Below are 25,416 nucleotides of genomic sequence, written 5' to 3' on the forward strand. Positions count from 1 at the left end.
TGTTACTATATTTTTTATTAACATGGTTTGAATTAGCCCTATACCCCAAAATAGCTTAAGATAATAACGTTGCTCTGTTTCTAATGGCATAGTACTATTCATTATTTGACATTCTTCATGGGGTTTAAATAATGAGAATATGGTTCATACTTATTAAATCTGTAGTATACTCTAACGTTAAATAATATTATGAATATTCTTTATTAATGAAAAAATGAAGCAGAAAGTTGTGCTGATTTTGTGCTATTTTGGTGCATATCGGTAAAATAAAGGGATTCTAAAAGCATGTAAATTATTGAACTTTGATCAAATTTTATTTTTTGCATTTTATAGTATAACTTATTTAATAATTACTGAACTTTAATATCATCTGATATTATTAGTCATGTGAAATTTCATTGTAAATTGATGACATAGATCGATGATTAACTCACCTCCAATGTTACGGCTATTGTGTAAACATTAAATTCGGCATGAATCTAGTTCGTGACAAAACAAGATGAAATTAAAAAAATCAGTAATTGTGAGTATACATTGTAAAGTTGTGCAAGAACTTTTTTTTTATCAAAATACATACGTATAATACTTTGCATGCTTTTATCTCCAAAATAAAATAGGGAGCCCAATTAACATCACTTCCAGATTATATTTACATTTCTTGTTGTCTCTATTTCTGCATTCTTGTCAATTTCACAATCGATACATGTCAAAAATAAAAGACAAATACTAAAATTTCCATCTATAAACATAGCTTAAAATTTGACATAATTGATATCTAATATTTTTATTTTATTGTTGAATTAGTAATTACTGACTTGGTCCTTTGACTAAGACAAATGACTATCTTGAAGCGCTTAAATCTTGGCTGGAAATCAGAGCTGATAAGATGAGACAAAAACAAGTATGAAAGCTGGTAGCACAAATATATAACTAAGCATTCAACTCTTACAATCAGTACAGTAGTATAGATATCTAATCTGGATAACTTAACAAAATTGCTTGAGCAGATAAATTAGTGCTGCAGTTGCTCTATAAAAGAGGGGTTAAATTCCTCACTAAAAGAAGAGAAAAACAAAAGCATTTACAGTCTGTCAACACAAATGTATTTGCAATTTCCTAGCTATGGGCTTAATCCTCAATTGACTGAATCTCACCCATCATGATCCTGTTGCTAACCACATTAAATCCTAAAACGGATGGACTCACTTTCTTCCCCTTCTTCCCCTTCTTCTTTCCACCTCCTTTCACGTCCCCATCACTCGCTGCCACACCACCTTTCGCCGAGCCCAATCCATCAACAAAGTTCGTGTTCACATCTCTCGTTGTCGACCCATAGGCCTTGTCATTGTTCTGGCTTTTGAAGGCAACTTCAAGAACATCCGCAGGCAAAAAGTCTTTGTAATTTAGAAACTTGTCGATGAACTCGTGGTCGGGATCAAATGAACCAAGATTTTCTATCAGAAGCGTTTTGGCCTCCCCTCTTGATTGCTTAAAACAAAATTCCAGGAAACTTGTATCTGCAAGAAAGAATGGAGTGGATACAATTATGTCAACTCGGGCATTCGCATAAAATACCTCAAACAAAACCAGAAAAGGCAACGAGAATAGAATGAAGTAATTGCGATAGATACCTTTGGAACCTACAAGTCTGGCGCACTCACTCTCGCACCATTCCTTGAAGTCCATGGCCTCTGATCACAGTATATAGGAGAGAGAGCTTCAGTTTTAATTTTCCTTCTCTGAGAAATAAATAAATAAATTCAAGTCTATCAAAATTGCACACCTGAATTTTTGTTGGAGGCATTCTTCTTCCCTTTCATTGAGGAAGCTGTTGAAGAAAGTGAATACTCAGTAGGCCTTCCACCGATTGATTTCTCTCGGTTCAATGGACCACTAGCATTTCCTTTCACAGGTGGGGTTTTGCTTCCCCAACTGCCCTGTGTTCCAAGTTGAGGATAACCTGACCTGAACAGAACAGAGCAGAAACTCAAATCACAAAAACAACCACTTGAGAATAATTTACCAGCCAAACTTTATGCAGATATCAAGAATTACTACTAGAAAATATTTCACCATGCATATGAAGGTATGCGAAGAATATTTCCAATAGAATATCTTTGTCCAGTTGTACTAAAACAATAGAGGTAGTTCAGAGAGCATGCATGTGTTGGAAATATTCCCAAATTTATCTGGTTGCAGTTAATTCTAAGAAAGATAATTGGTCATTTCCTACAGTGTCATTAATGAAAGTACCTGCTTCCCAACACTTCAACCATATTATCACAATAATAACCATGCAAAGTAGAATTAAATGTTAGTGCATGTGAGGGAAACAGGGCTGACAGACAAGATTCTCGACCGGTTCAGCTAATAATAAACCCCCTTTACATTAAAAGAAAAACTACATCCATATATCGCCTAGTAGAAAAATAATCTTCAGCTGGTACAACTTAAGATATACGAATAGACATTTATCTGTCCTATGACATCTGCCATCACAAACCTTTTTAACACCCCAAAACCTCTTTTTCTACCCAATCCAAATAATAACTTTATCAAAGAATCCTGTATCCAAGACCTAACATCTTATCTATTCAACAAACAATTAACATGCAAAATTATAAAACTAATATGCGAAAAAAAAAACAAGCTTCAAGGTCTATGCAACCATCATCACGAAACATTACTTCATCGACAACTATTGTAATTCTGATATGTTGATTATCACAAATAAAGAAAGAACCGTACTGCTTTGCCTCTTGTTTCACTTGATCCAATGGCCCCCAGAAGAGATCATCCTCCACATTATTTTTTATCTGCGAAGAAACTTGTCTCGGGGATGCAGCCTTTGCAGGTGATGATCCAGAGACTGACCATGAGGAAACACTTCCACGGGCAGTTTGGTTAGTTGCAGATTTCTGAGGAATTGGCACCGGAATTGCAGGTACAGATGACATTGACCTTTGTTGTTCCTTTAGGATATCCCTGAGTGAAGTTGGCTTATGAAGCTTGCCGGAATCAGTGGACCAAGCAGGGCCAGGAGACGGGCTTGCAGACTCATCCTTCCACATAACAAAATCACCAAAGGAAGGGCCTGATGGCACTGCTGTAAAGGCTTCCTTCTCTTGCTGCATTTGCCGAGTAATTTTTCCCTTGTCATTTGAACTTGATCCAACTGCCACGTCTACTGAAGTTGCAGGAGCAACCTTAGCTGCAGCGTTCTTAGCTTTAGAAGCCTTTTTACGACTCTTTTTAGTATCTTTAGCCTCGATAAAGTCATCATCATCAACAGCCTTATTTTGTGAACTCGCTGTTTTGGAAGGCACTCCCCAGGAAGCACTTTCAGAAACTTCCATTTCTCTCTCGACTGACTTGGCAGCAGCATCCCAAAATAGATCTTCAGCTTGGCTGCTCTTGTTCTTCTGGATTGAGGAACTCTCAGATTTTAACTCAGCACTGGTATCCGGGTGAAGTATGTTAGGTGCCTTATTATCAGAACTCAAAACTACCCCAGCCCAGGGAGGAGAAATGGCAATAGAGGTTAGAGATGTTGAGATATCCGAAACAGCCACTTCTTCTTGTGCTCTTCTCCTCTGCTCTTCCTGCTGTATTTCGAGCAACGATTTTGGCTTGAAACCAGGAGCAGGCTTCCATGCACGTTGTCCAGCATGGGTGTGATCTGAAGCAGACACAGCTTGTTCTATCTGACCCTTGCTCTCACCTGCTACCCCACCACCTGTAGAATTCCAAGAAGACAGTGATTGTTTGCCAAGCGAATCCATATCATCAATAGTCTTACTCTCCTTTATGGAAACAGGTGCATCAAGTGCATCTAGATGGACAGGCATTGTCTCAGGTTTTTCATGAGGCATGTTTGCTCTTTCACTTTCTGGTTTAGGCTGTTGTGGCTTAGACACACCCTTTACCAACTCAGTAGAAACCTTCAAAGCCTTTTGCTTTTTGGATTTCTTCTCAACCAGCTTCTTCGCTTCCTCAGCCTCAGGAACTTTCATTTCCTTAACAGGTAAGGACTCACTAGTGACTTTTTCACCTAAATCTTGTGCATATGCAACAGTTCTAGCAGAACTCTCATTTGATGCACTTACATCTACGTGAATATTAGCAGCAGGCAATTCCTGTTTAAGTGATTCCGCTAAACATACCACAGGTGTAGGACTCAAAGCAACATCAGAAGTTGTAGATCTGACAGTTTCATCATCACACGACGTACGTTCCAAAGGCTTGTTGTTGGTCACCTCTGACATAACTATTTCTTCCATTCCATCAGTTGGCATAGAAGACATGTCTTGCTGCTTATCGACAATTTGATGAGGCAGGATGGCATTCCAATTCCTTTGCTCCGCGTTATTGGCAAAAGTTGGATGTGGGGCATGCATAGATGTTTCAGGAGCAACATATGGGTTAAAATCTTGTGAAATACTGGGAGGGGCAACAGGTAAGACAACATTTTCATGTTGTGGATTCTGGGATTGAAGCTGAAGATCATTTTTAAATAACTCGTGTGGTTGTCGAAATGAGGCATGATCAACATTAGTAATTCTTGCAGCCAAAGCTCCAGCTTGCAAATGCTGGAATGATGGATCACCCAGTCGTTGATTAGGATGCTGCTCAGAGAGCAACTGAGAAATCAATTGTTGCTGATGCAATAATTGTTGCTGCTCTTCCTGCTTCTGTTGCTGCTTTAAAAGCAGTAGCTTATCCAAAATAGATTGTTGTGGTGGAACTGGCACCTGAGATTGCAGCTGCAGCATATACTGCTGTTGCAACAAACTTAGCAGTTGCGGGTCTTGGGACAGACCAGACGCGAGTAGATTATCCGGTGTTAATAGGTTGGATGGGTTGTCCATGGATTTGGGTAATAAATTACTCATAGATGGATTCTGCATCTGCAGCCTTTGCTGCAAGCTACTTGCAGATTGTGGAGGAAAATTCTGAGAGTGATGAATGTCCAACTTATTCTGAAGTGGGTCCAGTCCCCCTTGGACAGGGAAATTCAACCAGCCACCCATTCCATTGTTGACATTGGAGCTGGGTCTTTCAGCTATCCCCTGACGGGATGTCAATAAATCCACATTCTGTGAATTATTCTGTGCAAGAGCATTGTCTGCAATAGAAGACAAAAGGTTCTGGCGAGCCAGTGATGCATCACCCACTAAATCTGTCTTTGCAGCAATAGCAGCTGCATCTCTCCCTGGCCAAAATTGATAAGGACTTGGAAGAGATCTCTGCCTCTCTAGCATCATCTTTTTCGCCAATATATAAGGATCATCCCCACTATTACCTCCTACAGAAGGAAGTTTGTTAGAAATATTTCCACTGTATCCCTGCATAGCTGCAAATAATATTTTTGTCAGATTACAAGAATGATATGATTCAGAGGCAAAAACTGATATAATGAAGGCACTGAAGTGGCAGTAATCTTTGCTGAAATCTCAACATTAGGAACGCAGTTTCTTTTTTCCCTTGTTTATATAGAAATAGCCAAACCTTCTGAGAGAGCAAAATTTTCCAGTGCTGCAGGATTCATGCCGCCCCCCATAAGTGACTCCAGGAACCTGTTTTCAGCCTCAGTCGCTGAACCAGGTTTGTATCTTGAATCAGCTTTTGACGTTTCAGCCTCGTTCAAAATAGGGTGAAGATTCCCCATGTTTCCATAGTTCAACCAACCAGATGTATCTTGTATTTCGTTGGGCTTAGGTGATTTGAATCCAGGAGGAGGACGTGCTTTAGCACGCAAGTGTGGCATCACATCTCCAAGTGAAGTGAATGGACTATCAGCCGGTGCACTGGCTAAGCGAACTAGCAATTCTATGCCAAAATACCCAGCCTCAAACCATGTAATGATATCACTTCCAGAAAATGGACCTTGAATCTCACCCTGCGGATCTTTATAGATGAGTACTAAGTCTTCAGGTGGAATCTGAGAAAGTTTGCATGCCTCAATCTCCCTGTCCAACACTGCTGATGTTTGTCTTCTCGTCATAGGATGATCACCCATCTGGAACTGAGGTCCCTTTCTAGTGTTAAGGGTATCCGTTGAACTGTTCTCCAATGCAGAGTTAAAGGATGAAGATCTCCATGAACCATCATGTCCCGGGGCACTAGACTCTCTGGAGCCAAGAATGCTCCTATTTTCTTTCAAAACTGAACAAAGCATGAATTAGATAATTAATTAATAAACTAAATGCAAGACCACTAATACGGACTAGAACAATCAACGCATCCAAAGGCCAACTGGAATGAATAATAACATTTCATTACAGTAATGACTTAACATCAACATATACCGGTAAATATTTATATAGTACTCCCTCCGTCCTGGATAATTCGTCTCACTTTTATATATTAGTTTTATAGTAATAAATTGTGAGTAGGAATGAGTTAGTGGAATATGGGGTCCACTACCAAAAATGGTAAAAAGTGAAATGGGACAAAATTATGTGGGACGGATCGAAATGGAAAAATTGGACAAATTATCAGGGACAGAGGGAGTATAATTCAGAGAAGATTCTGTATCACCAAAACTTTTGAATTTTTTTGTAAATCAGATACTATTATATCAACTTATTTGTTTAGTTTAACAACACTATTTGCTTTTCTTCATACAGCAATCAAAACGAACATTGTGATTTACCTTCAGCATTCAGTTTGTGATCAGAAGTCTGATAGTCCTGCATGGCCTCCACTTTGGCATTAGACCGGGAATATACCTGCCTTTCATCAGACAAACCTTCTGAATCATCATGAGAAGCTGCAAGATCATCTCTACTACCTGCTAATGTAAAAGAAAACATAAACTAAATTTACTGAAAATTGTCTGCTAAAACTTGACTGCAGTTAGTGAATTAGGCACACAATAATGAGCTATACAGATTAAAAAATTACCAATCCTGTTTCTTCTAGAATGCATAAAGTCAGTAGTTGCTCGGCCAGCAGATCCATCTTTACTGATTTGAGGTGCACCACTGCTCACAATTTCTTCTTTCTCAATCCCCTTGAGGATAACCTACAATTGAACCTACACAATCAATTTTATAATAGACAAGCATTCAAAATTTTGGAACCAATATGTAGCACGCTTTACCAATTCTTCAGGTGTCGGGGAACAAAAGGCCATGGGTTCCACATATTCATCTTGAGTTAGAGAAGGTACATGAATAAGCCCCTCCAAAAACTTTGTGCAGGATCTCAAATCAACTGACCTGTAGATATCAATCAACTTCGCCCTGCTATATTTTAGAGCATGGGGCTCACTATTAACACTGTCATCTTTTTCTAAGATAGGTCCATGATTACTGGCTAAGTGAGAGACAGAGCTCCCCATAGAGTTAACCTTTCCTCTGCCAATAGAAAAGGTTGGTGCATGATTTTCTCCACGTCCCCTTCCATGTGACAAGACAGGAACTTGTTTGTTTGGGGGTGAAGCTTGGTGGTGAGGATCTGCTCTTCCTCGGCTGTAGGATGAGCTTGGTCTCCATGGTCGAAAATGATCCCCATCCCTCTCTTCCTTTGCATGAGCACGAGGTTGAGAAGACCCTTTGTCAAGAATTGTATCATTTTCTTTACTAGAACCCCCCCACTTTTCACGCACTGCATCAACCTCTTTGTCATCAGGCCCCCAACGAGTATTCCATTTGCTCTCTCGGCGTTGATCGTGACCTTCTTTATTTGCTGGATCAGCCCATCGCTCTACTGGGGTACGGCGCACTTCACCATATTGTTTCCCAGGAGAATCAGCCCACCGATCCACTCGTCGGTTACCATGAAGCTCTCTTTCCCCTTCTCTCCATTGATCTTTGCGGACAGAGGAATTGGTATCCCTTTCTTCATCACGCCAACGTTCACGCCTACCAGATTCCATATCTCTTATGGATGGACGGAAAACATCTTTCTTGTTCTGGTCATCATTCAAGCCTTCAACTGCTCCAGGTAGTTTTGTACTATCTCGAGAATTGGCCTGTCCTTGAAGTGGACTAAGATGGTTTTCCTGCACCAGAAAACCATGTGTTGTGGCATAAATAACAACATAGAGAAAGAATTGTTCAAAACTCAAATGCTTATTAAAATGTAGAACTCCAATTTAGAGGAATGATGTAATAAAGAATCAGGGGGAAAAGGAATAAATTGATAATAACAAACCCCAGTAACCACTCCAGCTTTGTTCTCCCCTGGTTTTGGCAAAAGCCATTGTGGCGATAGGGGAATGGAATTGTCAACTCCATGAAGATCTACACCAATAAAAAAGAGAGACAGGGTCACTAACAATTTCTATTGGATTGAAACTGATAGAAAATATTGTTCAGAATTCTTGATGTGCTTTAATCAGTTTATACGATTTATATTGTCTCCAAATTGTGAAAATAGTGAAAACAATAAGCAAAGTGATGAACCTAAAATGTTCTAGTGGATAAAAGAGAAAAAATCAGAACCTGGTAAATGTGCTTATGTATTTAACCAATTTACAAGTTGTTGCTATCCTACTTAAATAGTCAACTAAAGGTTCGGAGTTCAGTGGACTTGAGAACCATTAAGCATCTGAGTTGTTTGAATTATCAAGATAATATATCAGAAATACCATTTGATGGTCAATAGTGTTAAAGACCGACAAGCTCGCAAGCATTTGCATATATACAAAAGCATAAGACTTCACCCATTTCTTTTCACAACACATCTTCGATAGTCATTTGTAAAATTTAAGTGACATGAGAAATAATAGTACTGAACAACAAATGGCATTTCTGAGTAATAGCACTTCATGATAAGATTCAAAAATAAACATCAGAACCAGTACAACTAAAAAATAGGGAAAACTGAAATGGAGATAATGACAAATTGACTCTTTGAAACCTCATATACTACTTCTAAACAGAGGTGCACGATTTCTCCATTAGGCACTAATTTAGGAGTGACTGACTTAATCACATAGATAGATATAAGGAATAACATTTTTCTGCTGCATTTGAATAAAATATGCAAGGTAAAACACATGATAAGATAAATCTTGTTCCAAATAAGAGGGAAGAAAATTGCTTCAAGCCAAACAACTATTGACTGTAAAATTTTCAAATTCACCCCACATTATCAAGTACAGCAATGGAAAGAAATGATTTTTCAAGCACACTGATGAATTAAACAAGAGTTAGAAAGAACCGCCAGTTAAATTACTTGGCAACACTGTACTGAAATAAATTTAAAAAATGTGAGGAATAAGGTAGCAACTAAAATCAAATATGCACGTTAAGCAGCCGCCACAAAATACTTCATTAGTAAAAACCAGAAAGACAAATTTTGTTCTCAATAAGAGGGAAGGAAATAGCTTCAAGCCAAACTATATTGACTGTAAAATTTTCAAATTAACCTCGCATTATCAAGTACAGCTATCGAAAGAAAAGTTTTTTCAAGCACAGTGATGAGTTTAACAAGAGTTAAAGAGAAGAAATTGGCATTTTCAATCCGAAATGACGATAATTGAAAACCCTAAACCCACAATGACGCCATAAATCGAAACACGCAACAGCGGCATCAATTCACGACTGGAAAAAAATACTAGAAAACAAATCATGGAGAAAACATTAAGCGGAGAAGAAAACAATGACGCGAAAACGGCAAGCAACAAACGAAAATAAAGAGGTTGCGGAGAAGAATGTGAACCTTTGGTGATCAGATTGGGGCGAGAATCAAACTGAGTCTTGTCAGCCATTGATGATCGAGGTGGGAGAGAGAGATGCCGAAAACCCTTTTGATTGACTGCTGCACAGAATAGACGAAGGCGGGTGAAGTGTAGGGTAACGGCTGAGTATAAGATAAATCAGGGAAGGAAAGATGGCGTAGATTAACAACGTGTCTCTCCCTCGCGCATGTTAGCGTATACGTATTATCTTTATTATTTTTTCTTTATTTATTTTATATCTATCCATTTAACTTCCTCATAAATTTCACTCATGAGTAAAGGCCAAAATTGGATCTGAACATATAGTCATTTTACGTTTTTGGTCATAAACATTATCTTTTGGATTTTTTGGTCCTGAACATATGGAAATTTGATCATTTTGGTCCTGTACATTTCAAATCGGATCACAATTAATCCTTCCGTCAACATTTCTGTTAAAACTAACGGTCAACTGGTTTAATCCCAATTTTTGATCAAATTAAACTTTTAATTCTGATTTTTTACTTCCTAATTAATGCCCTAATTATTTTTATAAATATTCTAAACACATCGTCTCCATGGGTAAATAGCTGTTTTTCTCTCTTGCAATCAACAAGAAGCTAAAACTACTACTCATCTTCAACCAAAACCTTCTGCCCCTTACCCTGATTTCTCCACAAACGCATTCCCCTGATTTCATACTACCAAAACCACCTCTTCTTATCTTCCCCTTTTCTTGATCTTTTTTACTTATCACAATGCTGAATTAGAAACGCAGTCAGCATCAATCAAGAATTTGGTCAATCACTATTTGTCCCATTCATTGTTCTTAATTTCCTAGTTTGACACTATATTTATGTGAAAAATTGGATCTTTTTAAGTTTTTGGATGGAATCGAGTGGGATTTACTCAAATTTGCAGCCTAATATGTTAGGGGTAGAAATGTCGCTCCACCACAATTTACCACCAGCTCAGAATCCCCAGAATCCACACCACATTCCGCCGCCGCCGCGGCACAACCCCATGGTTTTGGAGGGTTTTTTCTGGAGTGGATGGGGTGGTGATGATGGGTATTAGAATATTTATAAAATAATTAGCGAAATAATTAGGGAGTAAAAAATCAGAATTAAAAGTTTAATTTGGTCAAAATCGGGATTAAACTCATTGACCGTTAGTTTTAACGGAAATGTTGACGGAGGACTAAAATGATCAAATTTTCATATGTTTAGGACCAGAAAATCCAAAAGATAATGTTCTGGACCAAAAACGTAAAATGGTCATATGTTCAGGATCAATTTTGGCCTTTACTCTTTCACTTATTAAAGAAGTCGCCGTGGTCGGAGACACTATTTATGCCCTCCCACTATTTGATTTGAAAGGCGGGAGCGGGATGTCCTAAGATTTTTGTAACCTAATTTTGTAGTATATGATTTTCTTGCTAAATTTCATATGTTCGATGAACAAGTTGATGTCTCCGATTTAGTATCGACTGTGTATTTTAGCACTAATATGATTATATCAAATTCAATAAGGAAGAATGAAAAAACTTTTGATGTTGAACATACAAAGGTATACAGTTTTCGTCTTATAAAAATATATGCAGGAAAATAATAGTTAAAGTAGTGTTAGTGCATAATTAGTAAATAAGAGAAATGAGAAAAATAATAGTTAAAGTAGTGTTAGTGGATAGTGAGACCTATATTATTATTAATGTTTAATAGTTATAATGGTGGATCATAGTGGTATATAAATTTTAAATGAGTATAAAATACGAAAGTTAAAAATTGCTCTCGTACAATTGTTTAGTTATCAACATAAAACGTCAATTTCAGGTACTAATATCTAATACCAACGTTTTAGTTATAACCAACTATATTCTTTTCTTAAAAAATGTTTCAAAAGTTTGCATTTATATAATTGTCTAAATTTAAATTATATTTTCGAAATCTATCAAATTAAAGGTAATTTTATAAGGATTCTAATGATATCCTGATTGCATATGTTCAGATGACAAAAGTTGATATTCACTTCGTCCCATAAAAATATAGACTCTTTTCATTTTAGTCTATCCCATAAAAATAATGCACTTCTGTTTTTGGTAACTTTTTTCTCTCTAATGAGGTGATCACAATCTCCACTATATATTCCAATAATTTTTTCTTTCTATCTCTCTCATTCATTACCAATTATGTATTCAAACTCGTGCAGTCAAATGTTTTATTTTTACGTGACGGAGTGAGTAATATTTCGTTAATTTTCATATAAGGATTCTAATGATATCATAATTGCATATGTTCTAAACAATATGTTTTGATCCATATTTAACTCGTCAATTAGATCAAAATTCAGTTGAACGTTCATAAAAATAAGGACTTTGAAGAGCACGAATTTTAATGTTAAATTGGTATAGCGCGAGATTTAATCATTTTAACTCATCAATCTGGTTAAAATTCAGTTGACCGTTCATTTTTATAAAATATCATCTTACATTAGGACAGATTAACTATTAAGTAAACAGTTTTTTACACTAAAACAAATAAATTGAAAAAGAAGATACTCCGTCCGTCCCCGATTAAGAGTCACACTTTTCTATTTCGGTCCGTCCCCAATTAAGAGTCACACTTCATTTTTACCATAAATAGTAAGTAGGTCCCACATTCCACTAACTCAATTAACCCTCATTTTATTATAAAACCAATATAAAAAATGGGTTTCACATTCCACTAACTTTTTGAACCAACTTTTATTTACATTTCTTAGAACTCGTGCCCGGTCAAAATGTGACTCTTAATCGGGGACGGAGGGAGTAACTAGTAAGCACAACTAGAAAAGTTAACCTGCACATATCCTTCGGAAGCACAAGCTTCACAGTCGTCTTCTTCTTCATCTTTGCCAAACCAATTGTCAGTTTGTCGGTAACGACAATGGTATTTACATGGGCGGATTTTTGAGTTGCAGACCGAATATCAACATTTGCCTCAAATCCTCTATCAATTTTCGGCATCATCATCTCAATTTTGTCTTTAGATATCTATTTTTAATCATTTTGGCTATCAGTTTAATACCCTCAAGTTCAACTTGATCGATCCAGTTATAAGAGAGACAATACAACAAGCATATAGGGCTTTGTGCCCTACTTTCACCGCCATGTCTAAGTATAGAATAGTTGATTCAAGGTCTGTCTTAATGGATCCAACTGTCACACCAACCATTCCGTCTTAACTTATGCATCATTTTTTCCTATTTTAAATCGAAAATAGTATCTCATCTGTTTCATAAAAATAAATACTTTGAAGAGCACGAATTTTAATGTTAAATTGGTATAATAGAAAAAAAAAAGTAATTGAAGTATTGTTAGTTGAAAATGAGGACAACTAAGAGATAAAAACTAGCCTAAAAAAGTGGTCTAATTTTGTGTGTTGTGTTGGGGTTGGGACGGGGGTGGGGGGTGGGGGGGGGGGAGTTGAATAAATTGAAAAAGAATGGAGTATATGCTATATGACATATACCAAAGTATTAGAGGTTTGTTTGCATAGATGAGAAACTTTTGTCTCTTCACATGTAATGAACTACATTCAACAATGGAAAACTTGTCTAAACATGCACTATTAGGCGGTGTTGATAGGGTCATTTCCTTCAATCGGGACTTGCTCAGCCATACACACATACTTCTTTCGTCCCAATAAATATAAAACATTTGGTTTCAGGATGGTCATTTTTACTACTGTCTTAATCTACTAGAAATCAAGGTTGCTAAGAATTAAGATGAGCAAAAACAAGTATGAAAACTGGTAGCATATATATATAACTAAGCATTCAACTCTCACAGTCAGTACAGTAGTGTATAGATATCTACTCTGGATAACTTAACAAAATTGCTTGAGCAGATAAATTAGTGCTGCAGTTGCTCTATAAAGAGGGGTTAAAATTCCTCACTAAAAGAAGAGAAACAAAAGCATATACAGTCTGTCAACACAAATGTATTTGCAATTTCCTAGCTATGGGCTTAATCCTCAATTGACTGAATCTCACCCATCATGATCCTGTTGCTAACCACATTAAATCCTAAAACGGATGGACTCACTTTCTTCCCCTTCTTCCCCTTCTTCTTTCCACCTCCTTTCACATCCCCATCACTCGCTGCCACACCACCTTTCGCTGAGCCCAATCCATCAACAAAGTTCGTGTTCACATCTCTCGTTGTCGACCCATAGGCCTTGTCATTGTTCTGGCTTTTGAAGGCAACTTCAAGAACATCCGCAGGCAAAAAGTCTTTGTAATTTAGAAACTTGTCGATGAACTCGTGGTCGGGATCAAATGAACCAAGATTTTCTATTAGAAGCGTTTTGGCCTCCCCTCTTGATTGCTTAAAACAAAATTCCAGGAAACTTGTATCTGCAAGAAAGAATGGAGTGGATACAATTATGTCAACTCTATTACTATCAAGGAAATGCAGGGCATTCGCCTAAAATACCTCAAACAAAACCAGAAAAGGGAACGAGAGTAGAATGAGGTAATTGCAATAGATACCTTTGGAACCTACAAGTCTGGCGCACTCACTCTCGCACCATTCCTTGAAGTCCATGGCCTCTGATCACAGTATATAGGAGAGATAGCTTCAGTTTTTATTTTCCTTTGAGAAATATATAAATAAATTCAAGTATATCAAAATTGCACACCTGAATTTTTGTTGGAGGCATTCTTCTTCCCTTTCATTGACGACTGAGTGGAGGAAGCAGTTGAAGAAATTCCACCGATTGATTTCTCTCGGTTCAATGGACCACCGGCATTTCCTTTCACAGGTAGGGTTTTGCTTCCCCAACTGCCCTGTGTTCCAAGTTGAGGATAACCTGACCTGCACGGAATGGAGCAGAAACACAAATCACAAAAACTACCACTAGAGAAAATATTTTACCAGCCAAACTATATGCAGATATCAAGAATTGCCACTAGAGAATATTTCAATTTTCACCATTCATATGAAGGTATGAGAGGAATATTGGCACTAGAATATCATTATACAGTTGTACTAAAACAATGGAGGTAGTTAGCTCAGAGAGCATGCATGTGTTGGAAATAATCCCAAATTTATCTGGTTGCAGTTAATTCAGAGAGAGATAATGGGTCATTTCCTACAGTGTCATTAATGAAAGTACCTGCTTCCCAACTCTTTAACCATATTATCAAAATAATAACAAACCAAAGTAGAATTAAATGCCAGCTCATGCATATCACCTGATGATGCATCTCCTATCAAAGTGCATGTGACGGAAACAGGGCTGACAGACAAGATTCTGGACGGGTTCATCTACCAATATACCCCTTTTTCCTAAAAAGAAAAACTACAACCACATATCGCCTAGGAGAAAAATAATCTTCAGCTGGTACAACTTCAGATATACAAATAGACATTTATCTGTCCTATGACATCTGCCATCACAAACCTTTTAACACCCCAAAACCTCCTTTTTCTACCCAATCCAAATATTAACGTTGTTAAAGAATCCTGTATCCAAGACCTAACATCGTATCTATTCAACAAAATTAAGATGCAAAATTATAAAACTAATATGCAAAAAAAATAAACCAGCTTCAAGGTCTACTAAACCATGATCAGGAAACATTACTTCATCGACAACTACTGTAATTATGATATGTAGATTATGACAAATAAAGAGAGAGTCGTACTGCTTTGCCTCTGGTTTCACTTGATCCAATGGCCCCCAGAAGAGATCATCCTCCACTTTATTTTTTGTCTGCGAAGAAACTTGTCTAGGGGATGCAGCCTTTCCAGGTGATGATCCAGAGACCGACCATGAGGAAACACTTACAAGGGCAGTTTGGTTAGTTGCAGATTTCTGAGGAATTGGCACCGGAATTGCAGGTACAGATGGCATGGACTTTTGTTGTTCCTTTAGGATATCCCTGAGTGAAGTTGGCTTATGAGGCTTGCTGGAATCAGTGGACCAAGCAGGGCCAGGAGATGGGCTTGCAGACTCCTCCTTCCACATAACAAAATCACCAAAGGAGGGGCCTGATGGCACTGCTGTAAAAGCTTCTTTCTCTTGCAGCATTTGCCGAGTAATTTTTCCCTTGTCATTTGAACTTGATCCAACAGCCAAGTCTACTGAAGTTGCAGGAGCAACCTTAGCTGCGGCGTTCTTAGCTTTAGAAGCCTTTTTACGACTCTTTTTAGTATCTTTAGCCTCGATAAAGTCATCATCATCAACAGCCTTATTTTGTGAACTCACTGTTTTGGAAGGCACTCCCCAGGCAGCACTTTCAGTAACTTCCATTTCTCTCTCGACTGACTTGGTAGCAGCATCCCAAAATAGATCTTCAGCTTGGCTCTTCTTGTTTTTCTGGACTGAGGAACTCTCTGATTGTAACTCAGCACTGGTATCCTGGTGAGTTATGTTAGGTGCCTTATTATCAGAACTCAAAACTACCCCAGCCCAGGGAGGAGAAATGGCAATAGAGGTTAGAGATGTTGAGATATCCGAAACAGCCACTTCTTCTTGTGCTCTTCTCCTCTGCTCTTCCTGCTGTATTTCTAGCAACGATTTTGGCTTGAAACCAGGAGCAGGTTTCCATGCACGCTGTTCTGTCTGACCCTTGCTCTCAACTGCTACTTCATCACCTGCAGAATTCCAGGAAGACAGTGATTGCTTGCCAAGCAAATCCACATCATTAGCAGCCTTACTCTCCTTTATGGAAACAGGTGCCTCAAGTGCATCTACATGGACAGACATTGTCTCAGGTTTTGCCTGAGGCATGTTTGCTCTTTCACTTTCTGATTTTGTCTGTTGTGGCTTAGTCGCACCCTTTACCAACTCAGTAGAAACCTTCAAAGCCTTTTGTTTTTTGGATTTCTTCTCTACCGGCTTCTTTGCTTCCACAGCCTCAGGAATTTTCAATTTGTTAACAAGCAAGGACTCACTAGTGACTCTTTCACCTATATCTTGTGCATATGCAAGAGTTCTAGCAGAACTCTCATTCGATGCATCTACATCTAGGTGAATATTAGCAGCAGGCAATTCCTGTTTAAGTGATTCCGCTGAACATAATACAGGTGTAGGACTCAAAGCAACATCACAGGTTGAAGATATGACAGTTTCATCATCATATGACGTGCGCTCCAATGGCTTATTGTTGGTCACTTCTGATATACCTATTTCTTTCATTCCATCAGTTGGCATAGAAGAGATCTCTTGCTGCTTTTCTATAATTTGATGAGGCAGGGTGGCATTCCAATTCCTTTGCTCCACGTTATTAGCAAAAGTTGGATGTGGGGCATGCATAGATGTTTCAGGAGCAACATATGGGTTAAAATCTTGTGAAATACTGGGAGGGGCAACAGGTAAGACAACATTTTCACGTTGTGGATTCTGGGATTGAAGCTGAAGACCATTTTTAAATAACTCGTGTGGTTGTTGAAATGAGGCATGATCAACATTAGTAATCCCTGCAGCCAAAGCTCCAGCTTGCAAATGCTGGAATGATGGATCACCCAGTCGTTGATTAGGATGCTGCTCAGAGAGCAACTGAGAAATCAATTGTTGTTGATGCAATAATTGTTGCTGCTCTTCCTGCTTCTGTTGCTGCTTTAAAAGCAGTAGCTTATCCAAAATAGATTGTTGTGGTGGAACTGGCACCTGAGATTGCAGCTGCAGCATATACTGCTGTTGCAACAAACTTAGCAGTTGCGGGTCTTGGGACAGACCAGATGCGAGTAGATTATCCGGTGTTAATAGGTTGGATGAGTTGTCCATGGATTTGGGTAATAAATTACTCATAGATGGATTCTGCATCTGCAGCCTTTGCTGCAAGCTACTTGCAGATTGTGGAGGAAAATTCGGAGAGTGATGATTGTCCAACTTATTCTGAAGTGGGTCCTGTCCTCCTTGGACAGGGAAATTCAACCAGCCACCCATTCCATTGTTGACATTGGAGCTGGGTCTTTCAGCTATCCCCTGACGGGATGACATTAAGTCCACATTCTGTGAATGTGCAAGAGCATTGTCTGCAACAGAAGACAAAAGATTCTGGCGAGCCAGTGATGCATCACCCACCAAATCTGTCTTTGCAGCAATAGCAGCTGCATCTCTCCCTGGCCAAAATTGATAAGGACTTGGAAGAGATCTCTGCCTCTCTAGCATCATCTTTTTCGCCAATATATAAGGATCATCCCCATTATTACCACCCACGGAAGGAAATTTGTTAGAATTATTTCCAATGTATCCCTGCATAGCTGCAAATAATATTCTCGTCAGATAACAAGAAAAATACGATTCAGAGGCGAAAACTGAAATAAAGAAGGCAGTGAAGTCACAGTAATCTTTGCTGAAATCTCAACATTAGGAATGCATTTTCTTTTTTTGTTTATATAGAAATAGACAAACCTTCTGAGAGAGCAAAATTTTCAAGTGCTGCAGAATTCATGCTGCCCCCCATGAGTGACTCCAGGAACCTGTTTTCAGCCTCAGTCGCTGAACCAGGTTTGTATCTCGAATCAGCTTTTGACATTTCAGCCTCATTCAAAACAGGGTGAAGATTCCCCATGTTTCCATAGTTTAACCTACCAGATGTATCTTGTATTTCATTGGGCTTAGGTGAATTGAATCCAGGAGGTGGACGTGCTTTAGCACACAAGTGTGGCATCACATCTCCAAGTGAAGTGAATGGACTATCAGCCGGCGCACTGGCTAAGCGAACTAGCAATTCTATGCCAAAATACCCAGCCTCAAACCATGTAATGATATCACTTCCAGAAAATGGACCTTGAATCTCACCCTGTGGATCTTTATAGATGAGTACCAAGTCTTCAGGTGGAATCTGGGAAAGTTTGCGTGCCTCAATCTCCCTGTCCAACACTGCTGATGTTTGTCTTCTCGCCATAGGATGATCACCCATCTGGAACTGAGGTCCCTTTCTAGTGTTAGGGGAATCCATTGAACTGTTCTCCAAAGCACGGTTAAAAGATGAAGATCTCCATGAACCATCATGTCCCGGGGCACTAGACTCTCTGGAACCAAGAATGCTCCTATTTTCTTTCAAAGCTGAAAATCAAGAATCAGAGAATTAAATAAACTAAATGCATGAGTACTAATAAGGACTAGAACAATCAACACATCCAAAGGCCAACTGGAATGAATACCAGTAATGACTTAACATCAACATATACCAGTAAATATTTATATATATAATTCAGAGGAGATTTTGTACCACCAAAAGTGTTGAAGGTTTTTGTAAATCAGATACTATTATATTAACTTATTTGTTTGGTTAAACAACACTCATTTGCTTTTCTTCATACAATTATACATTGTGAATTTACCTTCAGCATTCAGTTTGTGATCAGAACTCTGATAGTCCTGCATGGCCTCCACTTTTGCATTAGACCGGGAATATATCTGCCTTTCATCAGATAAACCTTCTGAATCACCGTGAGAAGCTGCTAAATCATCTCTACTACCTGCTAATGCAAAAGGAAACACAAACTGAATTTGCTGGAAAATTGTCTGCTAAAATTGACTAAAGTTAGTGAATTAGGCACACAATAATGCACTATACTGATAAAAACAAATACCAAGCCTGTTTCTTCTAGAATGCATAAAGTCAGTAGTTGCTCGGCCTGCAGATCCATCTTTACTGGTTTGAGGTGCACCACTGCTGACAATTTCTTCTTTCTCAATCCCCTCGAGGATAACCTACAATTGAACCTACACAATCAATTTTATAATAGACCAGCCTTCAAAAACTTTTGCAGCCAATAGGTAGCACGCTTTACCAATTCTTCAGTTGTTGGGGCACAAAAAGCTATGGGCTCTACATATTCTTCTTGAGTAAGAGAAGGTACATGAATAAACCCCTCCAAAAACTTTGCGCAGGATCTCATATCAACTGACCTGTAGATATCAGTCAACTTCGCCCTGCTATATTTTAGAGCATGGGACTCACCGTTAACACTATCATCTTTTTCTAAGACAGGTCCATGAGTACCGCCTAAGTGGGAGGCTGAGCTCCCCAAAGAGTTAATCCTTCCCCTGCCAAGAGAAAAGGTTGGTGCATGATTTTCTCCACGTCCCCTTCCATGTGAAATGACAGGAACTTGTTTGTTTGGGGGTGAAGCTTGGTGGTAAGGTTCTGCTCTTCCTCGGCTGGATGAGTTTGGTCGCCATGGTCGAAAATGCTCCCCATCCCTCTCTTCCTTTGCATGAGCACGAGGTTGAGAAGACCCTTTGTCAAGAATTAGATCATTTTCTTTACTAGAATCCCCCCACTTTTCACGCACCACGTCAACCTCTTTGTCATCAGGCCCCCAACGAGTATTCCATTTGTTCTCTCGTCGTTGATCGTGACCTTCTTTATTTGCTGGATCAGCCCATCGCTCTACTGGAGTATGGCGTACTTCACCATACTGTTTCCCAGAAGAATCAACCCACCGATCCACTCGTCGGTTACCAGGAAGCTCTCTTTCCCCTTCTCTCCACCGATCTTTGCGGACAGAGGAGTTGGTATCCCTTTCTTCATCACGCCAACGTTCATGCCTACCAGATTCCACATCTCTTATGGATGGACGGAAAACATCTTTCTTGTTCTGGTTATCACTCACGCCATCAACTGTTCCAGGTAGTTTTGTACCATCTCGAGAATTGGCCTGTCCTTGAAGTGGACTAAGATGGTTTTCCTGCACCAGAAAACCATGTATATGGCATAAATAATGACACAGAGAAAGAATTGTTCAAAACTCCAATGCTTATTCAAATATGAAACCCCAATTTAGAGGAAGAATGAAATAAATAATCAGGGGGAAAAGGACTAAATATATAATAACAAACCCCAGCAACCACTCCAGCTTTGTTCTCCCCTGGTTTTGGTAAAAGCCACTGAGGTGATAGTGGAATGGAATTATCAGCTCCATGGAGATCTACACCAATAAAAAAGAGAAACAGGGTAACTAACAATTTCTATTGGACTGAAACTGATTGTAAATATTATTTAGCATTCGATGTGCTTTATACAGTTTATTCCATTTATGCCGTCTCCGATTCATGAAAATAGTGAAAACAATAACCAATTTACAAATTGTTGCCGTCCTACTTAAATACTCTAACTAAAGGTTTGGAGTTTGGTGGACACGAGAACCATCAAGCAACCAAGTTGTTTGAATTATCAAGACAATATTTCGGAAATACCATTTGATGGTCAATGGCGTTATTTTGTTAAAGACCCATAAAAGCTCACAAGCATTTTCCGAGTGAAATAGATGCAAAAGCATAAGAATTCACCCATTTCTTTTCACAATACATCTTCCTATAGTCATTTCTACAATTTAAGTGTCATGAGAAATAATAGTATTGAAGAACAAATGGCATTTCTGAGTAATAACACTTCATGAGAAGATTCAAAAATCAAAATTTGAACCAGTACTACTAAAAAACTAGGGTAGGAACGACTAAAGCGAACAAAAATGCATGCAATTCAGCATCCTAGATTCCTGATTCTTCGAGTTGGTAATCAGAGCAATACATTACTTCACATTTCTAAGTTAAATATTCCTTCCGTCCCTGCTGATAACGGTCAGTGAAATTACTAGGTAACACTGCACTGAAATGAATTTAAAATAATGTGCGGAGTAAGGTAGCAACTTAAATCAACTATTCACGTTAAGCAGCCGCCACCAAATACTCCATTAGTCAAAACCAGATAGATAAATCTTGTTCCCAACAATAGGGAAGGAAATCGCTTCAAGCCAAACTACTATTGACTATAAAATTCTCAAATTAACCTCACATTATCAAGTACTGCTATCGAAAGAATCGATTTTTCAAGCACACTGATGAGTTTAACAAGAGTTAAAAAGAAGAAATTTCCATTTTCAATCCGAGAAGGTGATAATTGAAAACCCTAAACCCACAATGACGCCATAAATCGAAACACGCAACAGCGGCATCAATTCACGACTGGAAAACAATACTAGAAAACAAATCATGGAGAAAACATTAAGCGGAGAAGAAAACAATGACGCGAAAACGGCAAGCAACAAACGAAAATAAAGAGGTTGCGGAGAAGAATGTGAACCTTTGGTGATCAGATTGGGGCGAGAATCAAACTGAGTCTTGTCAGCCATTGATGATCGAGGTGGGAGAGAGAGATGCCGAAAACCCTTTTGATTGACTGCTGCACAGAATAGACGAAGGCGGGTGAAGTGTAGGGTAACGGCAGTGCATAAGATAAATCAGGGAAGGAAAATATTGATGGCGTAGATTAACAACGTGTCTCTCCCTCGCGCATGTTAGCGTATACGTATTATCTTTATTATTTTTTCTTTATTTATTTATACCTATCCATTAATACTAGTAGTATTTCTTTATAATTACACTGCCAAGAGAATCGTTATTCGGACGCACTCCCACTATTTAAGAGGCTTTAAGAGCATCCGTAACAGTAAAGTTTTTATTGTCCGTCCGTTCGTGCCGTTGAGCAGGCGTCGTCCGTCCGTGCCAGCGGCACGACGCTGCTCTTAGCTAAGAGCACGTCTGTGCCGCTGAGCAGCCCTACGTGGCACGATTTGATTGGCCAATAGCTTAGCCGTTGGCAAATTCGATTTTTCTTTTTTTTAAAAAAAAATTCATAAATAATTCGAAATAATATAAAAATTAAAAAATATACTCCCTCCGTCCCGGCTAAGATGACACATTGCTTAGCCGGCACGGGGTTTTAGGAGTTATTGGTTAAAGTGTTTAATTGGAGAGAGAAGGTGGGTGTAAGTATTAAAGTAGAGAGATAAAGAAAGATGTATATTTTAATAGAAGTGAGAAAAAGTGGTTGAGTGTATTAATTGGAGAGAGAAAGTTACCAAAAAGGAAATGTGTCATCTTAGTTGGGACAAACTAAAAAGGAAAACGTGTCATCTTAAGCGGGACGGAGGGAGTATATTTTTGGATTCCCAAAAATAGAGCCATTTATGGACGTTTTTTTTGAATTTTTGTGAATTTTTTTTTATATCCCAAAATCGTCTATAAATACACACATTCATCATCCACTTTTCACATCAAATTATCTCTCATTCATATTTTTTCATACTAAATCATCTACATCTTCCTCTCTCACCGAAACCCTCTCTAAAAAATTCAAAAATAGATTTCACCGATCTCATTGCGGAAGCGGAGCGCGAAGAACAAGAATATTATGAACAATATCGTGCCGCCTATGAAGCATATGTCGCCGCCAATACCCCCACCCCTCCTCCTCAACCAACTAGAGCAAAACGTCGCTACATCTCTCGTGATCGAGAGGGAGCCCACGAAAGGCTCGTTGCCGACTATTTTTCCGACCAGCCGCGACATCCAGAAGATTACTTTCGGCGCCGTTTTCGCATGTCAAAACAGTTGTTTATGCGTATTGTCAACACATTGTCCACCCGTGTTGAATACTTTCAATCAGGTGTAAACGCAACCGGTCGACAAAGTCTCTCGGCGTTGCAAAAGTGTACTTGTGTCATCCGACAACTTGCTACATGGGCAAACGGCTGACCTCTTCGACGAGTATTTGCATGTCGGTGAGTTAACTGGAATCCAATGCCTCAAGAGTTTTTGCGACGGCGTTCGTTCTGCTTTCAACGAGGAAATCCTTCAGGCACCCACCACCGACGATTGTCAACGGTTGCTTCATCTTCACGAAACAATCCATGGTTTTCCCGGTATGCTAGGCAGCATTGACTGCATGCATTGGAAGTGGAAGAATTGTCCGACTGCTTGGAGAAGGCAATACTTAAGCGGCCACAAAGGCGGCGACCCAACGCTTATCCTTGAAGCGGTCGCCGACTACCGCCTATGGATTTGGCATGCATATTTCGGTATTGCCGGATCCAACAACGACTTGAACGTGCTATATTTTTCACCACTCTTCGATGATGTTTTGAATGGTGTAGTACCGGTGATCGACTTCACCGTCAACAGAAATGCATACCACATGGGTTACTATCCCGCCGATAGTATCTACCCAAGGTGGTCGACTTTCGTGAAGTCGTTCAGCAATCCACAAGAGCCGAGACGGATTCTTTTTGCGCAGCATCAAGAGTCTGCTCGGAAAGACGTCGAAAGAGCTTTTGAGGTCCTTCAAGGCCGATTCAACATTGTGAAGTCCCCTTCTCGGCTTTGGTACGTTAAGAATATCGCCGACATCATGTACACGTGTATTATCTTGCACAACAAGATTATAGCTGACGAAGGAGGACGAGGCTGAAGCCGGAAGCTCAACCGCGAGGTCTCCCCCACGCCGAGGTGTGCATACGACGGTGAACGAGATGATCGAAAGAAGACACACAATGCGCGATACAAGAGCCCACACTGAGCTACAAAAAGATCTAATCAATCACATTTGGGCGAAATTCGGCAACGAGTAGTGGGTCTTTTTAATTTTATGGATTCTAATTATGTAATTTTTAATTTTTAGGATTTTAATTATGTAATTTTTTATTTTTAGGATTTGAATTATGTAATTTTTAATTATTTTGTAATTTGTAATAATATTCCGGGTATTTTTAATGTATTTTAATATTGTGGAAATGTTTTTATTTAAATTGAATAATAGAATGGTGGGACCCTTGAGCTTGTCCTTAACTAAGAGCACCGATGTGGGTGTTGTGCTCTTAGCTAAGGACAAGGAGTAAAAGTGGGTCCGGGCCCACTTCCGTGCTCTTAGCTAAGAGCACGGATGGGGATGCTCTAATGTCCTAAATTCTAAGATTTTTGTAAGAAGCATATATCTAATTTTGTACATATAAATTTCGTAATATGTTTGATGAACAAGTTTATGACTACGATTTATGATACTCAATGTATTTTACTACTCCCTTCGTCATCTCGATTATGTGTCCCACTTTATCTTTTTGGCTTGCCCATATTAATTGTCCCACTTTATTTTTACTACTTTTGATGGTAGACGACACATTTCACTAACTCATTCTTATTCACATTCTATTATAAAATTATATATTAAAATAGGAACCACATTCCATTATCATTTTCAAAATACTTTCTAATACATTTCTTAAGACCCGTGTCAAATTAAAGTGGGACACATATTGGAGGACAGATGCAGTATTTAATAGGTAACATAATTATAATAACTTAAAATGGAGGAGTAAAAAAATTTTGACGTTGAATATGCTATAGTATATCAAAGATACTTTGAGGTTTCGTACAATTGCTCAAAAAACATTCTAGTAGAATGCTAACTACAATTAGATCCACTAAATTAAGGCCCAAGATGATCCAGCCTCGAGTATCTATTCTATTAACAAAATACGTCTGTCGGAGGTATTAATGTCTACTACGAAAGAATTAGTTATAATCAACTATTTGGTCTTTCTTAAAAATGTCTCAAAACTGTGAATTTATATAATTATCTCGATTTAAATTAATTTTTCACACAATATATATATATATATACATATATATATATAAAAATTTAAAGGTAGTTTGATAAGGATTCTAACGATATCCTAATTGCATATGTTAGGATGACAAAAGTTGATAATATTTTCATGAGTTTTCATATAAAGATTCTAACGATATCTTAATTGCATATGTTCTAAAGTTTTAATCCATATTTAACTCATCAATCATGACGTGTTCACTTTGGCATTTTGGGCAAATCTTGCAAGAAATAGGTCAAATCTGACTGTTTGGTTTACAAGATTTCGTTTCTTTCGGCCTGCTAATTAGAAGGCGGCCCGC

The 25,416-nt window shown here is 38.5% G+C and overlaps 2 protein-coding genes across 4 annotated transcripts; both read right to left on the minus strand.

Annotated features, from left to right (window-relative positions):
• Positions 1-902: 902 nt before the first annotated feature.
• Positions 903-9,818, minus strand: LOC125218201 (protein ESSENTIAL FOR POTEXVIRUS ACCUMULATION 1-like). Of its 3 annotated transcripts, none has more exons than XM_048119826.1 (10): positions 9,673-9,818; positions 8,161-8,249; positions 7,106-8,008; positions 6,907-7,027; positions 6,656-6,793; positions 5,509-6,165; positions 2,749-5,353; positions 1,784-1,965; positions 1,632-1,691; positions 903-1,517 (listed from the first exon to the last, which is right to left on the minus strand). In XM_048119826.1, exons 1-10 carry the CDS (start codon positions 9,719-9,721, stop codon positions 1,129-1,131), a joined length of 5,193 nt encoding a protein of 1,730 aa, XP_047975783.1. In that variant the 5' UTR covers positions 9,722-9,818; the 3' UTR covers positions 903-1,128. The 3 variants fall into 3 exon arrangements, with proteins under 3 accessions (XP_047975783.1, XP_047975784.1, XP_047975782.1); XM_048119827.1 differs by having other exon boundaries at positions 2,749-5,305; positions 6,656-6,796; XM_048119825.1 differs by having other exon boundaries at positions 6,656-6,796.
• Positions 9,819-13,450: 3,632 nt separating this feature from the next.
• On the minus strand, positions 13,451-21,904 carry LOC125218202 (protein ESSENTIAL FOR POTEXVIRUS ACCUMULATION 1-like). Its single transcript, XM_048119828.1, has 10 exons — positions 21,755-21,904; positions 20,512-20,600; positions 19,461-20,360; positions 19,260-19,380; positions 19,008-19,148; positions 18,073-18,729; positions 15,359-17,921; positions 14,350-14,525; positions 14,201-14,260; positions 13,451-14,065 (listed from the first exon to the last, which is right to left on the minus strand). The coding sequence occupies exons 1-10, from the start codon at positions 21,801-21,803 to the stop codon at positions 13,677-13,679; spliced, it is 5,145 nt and encodes a 1,714-aa protein (XP_047975785.1). The 5' UTR covers positions 21,804-21,904; the 3' UTR covers positions 13,451-13,676.
• Positions 21,905-25,416: the final 3,512 nt, after the last annotated feature.

Source organism: Salvia hispanica, chromosome 4 (assembly GCF_023119035.1).
Source record: "Salvia hispanica cultivar TCC Black 2014 chromosome 4, UniMelb_Shisp_WGS_1.0, whole genome shotgun sequence".
Taxonomy (NCBI): Eukaryota; Viridiplantae; Streptophyta; class Magnoliopsida; order Lamiales; family Lamiaceae; genus Salvia; species Salvia hispanica.

Excerpts from the sequence above, each read along its gene's own strand:
- LOC125218202 (XM_048119828.1), bottom strand. The coding sequence starts at position 21,803 with ATGGCTGACAAGACTCAGTTTGATTCTCGCCCCAATCTGATCACCAAA. Across the intron at positions 19,381-19,460 it reads CCCCAACAACTGAAGAATTG|GTTATCCTCGAGGGGATTGA; the intron begins GTAAAGCGTGCT and ends GTTCAATTGTAG. Across the intron at positions 18,730-19,007 it reads TCACAAACTGAATGCTGAAG|CTTTGAAAGAAAATAGGAGC; the intron begins GTAAATTCACAA and ends CTTGATTTTCAG.
- LOC125218201 (XM_048119825.1), bottom strand. The coding sequence starts at position 9,721 with ATGGCTGACAAGACTCAGTTTGATTCTCGCCCCAATCTGATCACCAAA. Across the intron at positions 6,797-6,906 it reads TTCTAGAAGAAACAGGATTG|CAGGTAGTAGAGATGATCTT; the intron begins GTAATTTTTTAA and ends CTTTTACATTAG. Across the intron at positions 1,966-2,748 it reads GTGAAACAAGAGGCAAAGCA|GTCAGGTTATCCTCAACTTG; the intron begins GTACGGTTCTTT and ends TGTTCTGTTCAG.